The sequence below is a fragment of the Perna viridis genome, chromosome 14 (assembly GCF_037379345.1).
Source record: "Perna viridis isolate PV_CMFRI_1.1 ecotype Kerala chromosome 14, ASM3737934v1, whole genome shotgun sequence".
NCBI classification, from domain to species: Eukaryota; Metazoa; Mollusca; class Bivalvia; order Mytilida; family Mytilidae; genus Perna; species Perna viridis.
The window spans coordinates 8,682,866-8,692,799 of NC_142458.1; the positions used below are offsets into that span (position 1 = coordinate 8,682,866).

At 33.9% G+C, this 9,934-nt stretch overlaps 1 protein-coding gene across 1 annotated transcript; it reads left to right on the forward strand.

The window, feature by feature from the left end:
- The first annotated feature begins 290 nt into the window (after positions 1–290).
- Positions 291–4,199, forward strand: LOC148598109 (serine protease inhibitor Cvsi-2-like). The gene is made up of 3 exons (XM_088561548.1): positions 291–431; positions 2,357–2,479; positions 4,069–4,199. Exons 1-3 carry the CDS (start codon positions 389–391, stop codon positions 4,179–4,181), a joined length of 279 nt encoding a protein of 92 aa, XP_088417674.1. The 5' UTR covers positions 291–388; the 3' UTR covers positions 4,182–4,199.
- Positions 4,200–9,934: the final 5,735 nt, after the last annotated feature.

A 9,934-nucleotide genomic window follows, 5' to 3' on the forward strand; every position in this document is an offset into this window, starting at 1 on the left:
TAAGGTATCGTGCGTGCAGAAAACTTAAACGTCTCAAAGGGTGTAGAACATATCTTATCTGAACATGTGTTCATGGCCGAATCCAGATATTTTTAAATGGGGGATTCCAAAGATGTTTTTTTACTCCTTTTTGTTAAAATTGTGCAAACAATTCATGTAAAATTTTCCAAACATGGGAGAACACCCCCCCCCAAAACCAAAACCCCCAGGATCTGCCACTGTACCTGCTGGATTGAGGTCGTTTACCTATCACATTTATTGCGAGAAGAATACACGTTTGTACTATTACACAATTTCTTTTACCTTTCAGCGTCACGAAACAAACGTCACGAACTAATGATAAGAGCTTCGTGATTTCAGCTTAGGAAACAATCTAGAAAGATTTGTCATGGCAAAACTTGTTTTTCTGTTTTGTGCGATCATTTACCTGGGTAAGTTTAGAATAGAATAAGGGACAAGAAATCATGTCTAAACAAGCTGCATTTTCTGTGCGATTTGAGGGGGTGTTCGGTTTAATTTTTCATGAAATGGTGATTGAGTCGTGTTTGTATTTACTTGTATTATCTATATTCAGTATATACGTACTTGCACAATAGACCCTTTATGGATAATGCATTAGTCATGGTTTAGATTGATATTTATTTGCTAGTTACAGCTGTTTTGATGACAAAAACAAAATACATTATGAGACAAAGCACACGGAAATCTGTTTATATCGAACGTCCTTTGGACTGAAGGAATGGCGCGATTAATACAGGATAAAATTGTATTGATTACAAAAGAGTCTCTTTTAAACAGGTCATCAGATTATTCAAGGTTTCGATTAAGAAAAGTTTCCCTGTATAAAGTATTTTTTTTTGAACTCGCATTATATATATTAAGTACATGTAACTATTAAGTCTTGAAAAAAAAAAAACACCGACCTTCAAATTAACGGTAAATTGTAAATATGCGTCATAACTGTGTCGGATTTTTCACAGTCCGACACGCTGAGCTGGATTTTTTATGATGGCTCACTGAAGCAACACCCTTGTGCATATAGGCATGTCACCCAACTCAGACACATAATTCTGACTACGAGCCAACCAGTCGTCAATCTATCTTCTATATGCCGTATGCACAAGACTAGCAATCATGGCTACTCATTAAAATAAAAGTTTTTCTGTGAAACGGGCGGGATCGATCCCATACTTGAAGCAACCACTCTACCACGAGACCACTGAGCCGCTACCCTTGTTAAATACACGATCCCACGACCTCCCAAACTCACAATTTCCGAAACAGAGGTCCTTGTATCTCCTACGTCAAACAAACACAGGGACGAAGGAGCTACTAACCTCTGTTTTGGATATTGCCAAATTCGAGGCGAGAACCTGATCAGTGGTAGAGTAAAGATAAAGCAAAAGCATACAATAGGTACCATTTTTAGGGTATCACATGTCCTCTTCAAGCATTCATAATTCTATTCCAAAATCCGATATTGCGTTAATTTAACTGGATAATATCGAAAAATACAGTAGATCGAAGCCTCTCAAAGTTTTTACGCATCCAGAGAATTTAAGCTATTATTCTCACTGATTTCGATTTCATTGTTTGTAGATGGGAGATAACAATTGAATTTAATTGAGGATATAAAGTCATCAATCTAGATTTGCCGGTGGAAAAAAAACGAAAAAAAACAGTTATTTCCCAAAAGACCCTCTAGTGTTAACGTTGGGGTAGTTGATGAGCATGCGTAGAGCATGCTCAATATACACTTCCGTGAGGTAAATTCTTTTGTTCTATCCAAGAAGTTAAATGATGCTATATACAAATCCTTGTTCTACCCAAGCCCTGCCTAGGGCAAGTGCATATTGAGCATGCCCCCAACTTACCACAAAAGGGTCTATTTGTGTTATACAGTGAATGAGATTCGGTGAAACATTCTTAACCGAACCCAAAATAAACCGAAACCGAAATCCAGTCTAAACTGAACCCCAAATAAACGGAAACCGAAATCCAGTCTAATCCAGACATGACAGTTTTTTTTTCTTTCAAAAATTTGAACAATTTGATCTTGTGTAAACCAAACATGTATCTAAGCAGAACACCTTCTTCCGTCTAAAATTGGTTCGGTTTAAACAGGATGATGCATGAAGAATCAAGAGTACAAAATATAATAATATAATTTACTATTCTACGGAAGCGTAAAAATGTCACCTAAATTTTTATTGCGTTATTACGCAATTTGTTTTTTGAAGTTTATATGACGTAAATACGCTTCAGTACTATTCTATGACGATATGTAACGGTCTTGATTCTGTATATGTCTCAGCTAAAGGACAAAAATTATTATTTTTATTTATCCTTATAACAGCGACAGTCAATGGTGAATCGTGCACGACAGTGAGTGACTGTTCACACACATTGTGTGACTCCGAATCTACCTTACAATGTAACCAACAGGTCGGTGTTTGTGAATGCGTCCTAAACGGCAGTGGTGAGCAATTTTGTATCAAAATGCAATATTTTTGTAACGTCGCATTTCATAGGGTAACACGGTAAATATCAAGGAGTCATTTCCACGATTGATCTTGTCGATTTTTTTACGCATGCTAAAAGGTTTTGAAATTTTTCACAGATGTTTTGACAGATCATTAAAATGAAATTATTTATATGAATGACTTCACTCGTGGAATTGACAATGGCATATTGAGTTTACACCACTTGCAGTGTAACTTAACTTTCTCTAGCCAAATTTAAGATCCACAACCTTCTACAATTTATTACAACCCAGTTACATTTTGTATCTCAATATTAAAATGTCTTTAGCCGTTAATACTTTTTCATACATTCGGAAAGTAGAATCGGTCGGGTGCTCCATGCACGATTACGTATGGATAGTAGTTCTCTGAATGCTCATTTTTTTTGCGCGAAATCTTGTCGAAAACCCATATTGTACATGCGGTCAATCTGAAACGTCAGCCCATTAACTTCTTCACTGTAACAAGTATGCAGCCATGCAGACGTACGTATTGTAGTTAGATTTACAATTCCCGTTAACTCCAAAAATTTTGCTTCATGGATCAGATGCTCTAACTTTAGAACAAAATATTTATATATTTACAAATGTGCAAAAGTATATAGTAGACAGTAAACGGTTTGCGAACACCTAACTATAATCAATTACCTATCAATGCATTTCATCCTTTTTTCCCTAAATGCTTTATTTTCTCCTCGTCACATATTATATTCTTCAACGTGTGAGCGTGGAATAGAACATATGTGCTAACCAAATTGTCATTTTTATAAGGAGACGGACTTAGTATAAGCTATGCTTGTTTCCGAATCCTTGTCTTATTACTATTATGTTTTGTAATTTATTGTAATCAAACTATTTCTGAATAAAATATGTTTAAACTAAAGTTACATATGCATTCTGAAAAAAAATATAGATTAGAATTTATGATGAGTATGTCATGACTGCATGCGTTAAAATTCTATTTGAAGTTCGATACTTTGTTTTAGTACTACAGTGCACCCTGCCTAAACCTGACAATATTTGAAAATTCAACTTGTCTATTTCAATATGCAGTGAAATCTGCCTAAACTGGACCCATTGTGGACTTTAAAAATGGTTCGATTTAGACAGGTGTGCGGTTTATAAAGGGTGAAATTAGATTTAAATTGATATAAAGAGTTTTATAAAATTTGTTAAGTTTTGACATATTTACTAATTATTCAAGGTTCGTCTTAGACAGGTTTTACTTTGAAATAATAAGACTATTCACCCATTGAAACCGAGTTACTCCGTGGATATAGACAGAATGCATGTATACTCTCCCGATATACCATATAAGGAAAACTTTTGCAATATTCGCGAGGTTTGGGGAATAGCGAAAAAAAACCTCGCAAAAATTAAGTCCAAAAATTTAACAAACATTATTTTCATTCTTTTAAGTTTTAAAGCACGAAATATAAACACTACTAAAAATTAATGTGCCTATTCACAGAGCAAATCGCGAAATTTGGCATCCGCGAAAATTACACGCTACAAAATGTATATGGTATTTATTTGTTTAATTCCAGAATGCACAACAAAGCAAGAATGTATGGACCGACAAAACTGGTTCTGTCCAGACCTGCTCAGACATTGTATTGACAACAAATGTGTTTGTCAGTTCATTCCAGATGACGCATAAAATAAAACTTGATTTTGACTGTGCATTCTGACGACAGGCGGATGTCTGCTATTTTAGGAAAGGGAAAAATCTTGTTCACCGTATTTTTTCTTCCTTGTACATTGAGTTCTCTTGTTGTTCCCATTAAAAAAAACAATGGAACTGTAGAACTGCAGCATTCTCCCACAGGACATTCACAATTCCTATCTTTAAAAAATTGATAATGTCAATAAGGTTCTAGTTTCTGTTTCTTTTTTTGGAATTTTCGATGTAGAACGTATTGAAATCCGAAGACCGATCTGCATTTTATTGTTTACTTCTGGAAAATCGAAACGCTGAATCACAATGCAAAATCTTCTATTTTATGCTTAACTTTACATTTTTATTTGTAAAACTTGATATTTGTCATTTTTATCAGTATTTTAACTTTTGATATTGAAATCAATGCTTTGTTCATGACGAATCTCCATGCATTTGAATGGTAGACGAAGACCCATTCTCATGAAACCACGGAGTCACGTGACGGGACTTGCATATCCTTTGCTGTTATCATAATTACATGTAACACATTCGTTGGTAGAGAATATTTTAAATTGATTTCATTGAAGGCTCTTTGGTATTTGATATAAGTTGCATTACTTTAAGGACGAATTTTCTACATGGCTTTATCATTCGTTTTTATTTCTTAATTTGTGCGAGTAATTAAGTACAAGTCTCCCATAAAACCAGACGAAAGTTTATAATTAGTGATTCATGCATTTTTTTAATTCCTAAGATTTTTTTTATTGGAACTCCTTCAGAAGGCCTCTTAAGAATGGTATTCAACAATAAAATTGCAAATGAAAGTTGGTAACTGAAGATATTAAGAAACTGTCCGTGCGAATTAAAACCAGGCAGTGGATGGCACACGACAAATTTTGCTTAAAAATATTGGTTTTGGATTAAATGCAACGATTAAAGAGAAAAAAAGTACACATAAAGCATTGAAATTTATTGAAAAAAAAGAGAGATAATTTTTTTTAAATTTTAACAAAATTTGGTTGCTTTGTTAGAGTGCTTTAAAAACATTTTCTTAGCCATTCATTTTTAATTTGAAATCAACTTTATACGTTTTGACAAAAGAAGTTTATACATTATGTTGGAACAAAACATTTTGTGGGATAAAATTTACACTGCGCCACCCATATCACAGTATATCACAGTATTCTGTCTGGTTTTTACATGGACAGCCTCTTAACACTTGAAATAGGTTACGTTCTACTGAAGGGAAGTACGGGAAATTTTCCCGCCAGAATTACATACAGAATAATCAGTAACAATTATTTCACGGTATAAATGTAGATTCAAGGTAAACACGCATATAGTAAGGGCAAGCTCCACGCAGCAACAGACGTTCGTTTCCTCTCTTAATAACCGCTGCAGACTGGCCTTTCGAAATTTTCGGGTTTTGTTCATATCTTACGTCGTTTGACAATCGGATAGCGTCTCATAAAATCATACACTTTTTTCCCGATTTGCAAGATCCTTGCATATTCTGAGAAGGCTAACAGCAGCATCTAGAGTGAATTTCGAACGTCAGACTCTTTTCGGAGCTTGATAGGAAGGGTTGTTTTTAAAATGTAACAAATGCATATAAACAGTTTCTTTAATTATCTGAATCACCCCAACCCCACCCCTGACAGACCCATACTTAAACTGTTTAATTTAGGAGCACATTTTATTGAATAAATGTGGTAAAACCAGTCTAAACTGAATTCCTGTCGTACTGTAAAATTGTCTCCATTTTTAAAATTGTTTAGTTTACCGAAGTTCCCAAAACCAAAGTGTCTTGGTTTAGACAGGTTTCCAGATTTATCAGGGTTTGGTTAAAAACGATTTCACTGTACCAACATCTCATCGATAACAATGTAAAATCGTCGGGCAAACCTGGTATTTGTTCACAAATCATGCATTCCCAAGATGCTTACATGCAGCAGGGTTATACCAAAAATGTACTGAATCTATACGACGCTCTGCCCGTGAACGGCGAGTAAGAACGGTTGATATGTTGAAGATACAATGGCTAATCTTCTAGTGGCATGATACAAAGTATTTTTCTTCACTTCGATTTTTATTTTGAAACTTTAATTGACCCAGTGTATCACTTGTCCTTCTAAACTAGATTTAAAACAGGTACCCAACAAGACCTATTCATAAAATACCATTTCTCCCATCATCATCCAATTTCACCTGAAATTTTTATATCAATTAAGTCGTTGTAGTAACGATGCGGAGACAACTTAATTGATCCGGTTTCTGGTGTACATGTATGTACTGACCTAACTATACGACAAAGACGATGACTTTTCTTTCCGTATTATCAACTTTACTTTCATCTGTGGCGACATCCCTTCGGCACCTGCGTATGGAGTTTTCATATCATAACTCATACGTTATGCCAGAGCTTGCCGTAACTATGCTGACTTTTTTTTATCGCACTAGACTACTTTGGTATTCTGGAACAGGGTTACATGTATGTTGCTACAAGATTGAAGTCATCAGTACAGAAGTTTTATGGTGGTCATCATGAACTCGTGGATTGTTACGGTATATCCATCTGCACCTTGAAAACTGATTTCTTCAATGTGTCATAGTTTCTCTTTCCTCTTTCGTCTGCCTGCGACTTGACTTTTATAATAAGCAACATGGCGAGAGTTTCTAGAAAAGCAGAGGAAGCTTACCCTACCTGTGCACTTGGTCCATGCTCCCAGTTTTTAGTGGAGTCCGAGTTGCTCATTTACTTTTGTTGCTTTGTATGTTTTATTTTGGTTCTTTTATATTCTTTGTTGTGTGTGTCTGTTTTCCATGTCTGGCCAATGTCCCTGCATGGATTACATTCTTTTGACATCCGCTAGAATATTGGTTCACTTGATCACTCTTATCATTAGGCGTTTATAATTGAAGCTATTACAAAATATGTTTTTTTTTGCTTTATGAATATGAATATGTTCACTCAAAAGCATTTTCAAATCTGGTATAGTTCCAATGATATAGAATAATATTATATTTCATACATTTCGAGCTTCTTTGGATTGTAATATGCATGAGATATGTAATGAAAAATAACATAATAACTACGACAAAACATTTATTATAAAGACTAGAACATGTACATCGACCGACAAAAACAGTTAGATATATGACAAAGTAAATATATGTTGTACATATTCGCTTCTTAGAAATATATATATATTTCGGCGAAATGCTTTTAGAACTTTGGCTTGTTTCAAATTATATGCCGGGACTGCACACACCCCTGATAAGAAAAATAATTGCAACATTTATAGCTATGTAAGATTTGTTTCGAGAATAATTTATTGATAGAAAATTGGCGTCCTCATCATTTAATCAATGATATTTTAACTTTTGACCTTTACAACGGGTAATAAATAATCAACTTTTTGTAATTTTCGGAAAATGATAGACTCGTAATTTATGAATCAAATATTGAGAATTTCCTCATTTTTATCTTTTTATTCTTCAATTCATCGAAATGAGAAAAATGCTGAAATTGAAAATGCGAATGATAAAAGGATGTTTAATAATCAATTCCAGAAGTTATGCCTTATCATACCCTTTAGTTTGACGATTTATGAGGGTGTCCATTCAAAAGACAGGCAGTGGTTGGCACATAACAAATTTTGTTTAATACAGAATTCATCCATTTCATATCACAAATGCACCCTTTCTCAAAATTTTTTGTTGATTTTTGATTAATGCAACCAATAGAAAGACATGAATTACGCAGAAACCATTGAAATTCGTTGAAAAGGGGAGATAACTCTATTTTGCGCAAAATCTGGTTGCTTTAACAGGGAGCATAAAAACCATTTCCTGAGCCTTCCATTATAAATTTTTTTAAAAATCTTTATACTATTTGACTGATATACAGTATAGACATTATATTGGAACAAAATTTTCTATTATGTAGCGCCGACCTTATCATGTGGTTTGCCTGAATTTTTTAAATGTACTAGCTCATTTGACCGGTTCAGTTGTTAATTTATTTTGGTTTCGATAATGCTATATTATTTTGTGTCTTAATACGAACAAGGTAACACATTTGCAGATGTCACGCGTATGAAAATGCTTTCGAAAATCAGACTACACCTACAAAAGACATCGTATTTTTGCTTTCTTGGTAAAACGAATCACGACAAATTAAAATCCAATGACGAAAATAAAATACTGTTATTTATCAAATAGTTTCAATGTAATTGTTATTAGCTTAGTGAAGGCACAACAAGAAAATTACTCTCTATACTTGAAAGAAATTCATCCTTTGATTATATCACATCGGATTGTCGATATTTTGAATTAGCGTCAGAATTCATTGAAATGAAAAGCAGAAGAGCCGCAAGTGATGGCCTTTCAAAATTTCTTTTTTCTTTTAATTGTTGCGAAAGCCTCCGAAACATGGAGATGCTATGCAACGGATTTAACTGTTAGATTTACTATGCGAAGTTTATTTAATTATTGTCTATTGCGCTATTTTCTGCCAGTATTTGTAATGACTGAAATGTACGTTTTGATTCGTTGCAAGAAACCATTAGATACACCATTGACAACAAAACATAAGCAAAACTCCACAAAGTAAAATGCATCACAAATCGAATTTCAAAAAAATCTTACAATTATGAAATCTGTTTACGTAACTCAGGTTCCCTACAGACGACTGGTTTACAGTCTAACGCATGAACAGTGGTCTAAGTAGGTACAAGTATAAGTAAATGTTACACAAAACAAGTTGCTATTACAATATCGTAATCTTCAAAAAATACATCTATTACGCATTTTTTACAATATACTTAGAAAAATGACTTTATACATTTGTACAGAAATCATTGAACATGTTGACATTGTCTTGAAGTAGGTAATACAGGTGCGCTGTGCATGTTCAATATGGCTTGATACATGTAGCAGGGGCGGATCCAGATTTTTATATAAGTGGGAAGGTCTGACCTACACATATATAAACGGGGGGATACCCCATTTGCTCGATTTTGTCAAAATTTAGCACTTGAATAACATTTTTAAACAATAGGAGGTACAAAACCCAGAGCCCTTCTCTGGATCCGACACTCTGATATACTACACGAATCTAACAAAATAGAAAAATACATGTAGATGTTAGTTAATTTCATGTTGCAATAGGCAAAATAAAATAAGTTAAATACAAGTAATTTAAAACATGTAAGTTGTCTTTTTATTTGCACTTAGCAACAATGGGTAGAAAACAATTAAAATATATTTTTACAACTATATTTTGAAATAAAAAATACAATAATTAGTCTCTATAGTACTTAGTCTCGGATAGATATTCCAGATGTAGTTCTTTTGTCGCAAGAGTGTATGTAAGTCTCGTCATGAGACCCCGTGAATTCACGAGAATGGGTCCTAATCTACTATTCAAACGCATAGAGATTTGTCATTTCGAGAGCGTTGAGTTCAGTGTTAATGTGAAAAAATCTTAATGTAAAAAAAAATATAAATGACAAATAACAATTTCTACATGATAAATGTAGTAAGAAAAAACATAAACTAAAAGATTTTGCATTGTTATACGGTGTTTCAAGTACCCGGAAGTAAACAATAAAATACAGGTTAGTCTTCGGTTTTCAATACGTTCTACATCGGAAATTCCGGTAAAGAAAATGAAATTAGAACGAGACTTACATACATGTACCCTAGAAAGACAATGTCTGTTTAGTACTAGTCTCGAATTACACTATCGC

Coding starts and splice junctions, on each gene's coding strand:
- LOC148598109 (XM_088561548.1), top strand. CDS start 389: ATGGCAAAACTTGTTTTTCTGTTTTGTGCGATCATTTACCTGG. Junction 432..2,356: donor TTGTGCGATCATTTACCTGG/GTAAGTTTAGAA, acceptor TCCTTATAACAG/CGACAGTCAATGGTGAATCG. Junction 2,480..4,068: donor ATGCGTCCTAAACGGCAGTG/GTGAGCAATTTT, acceptor GTTTAATTCCAG/AATGCACAACAAAGCAAGAA.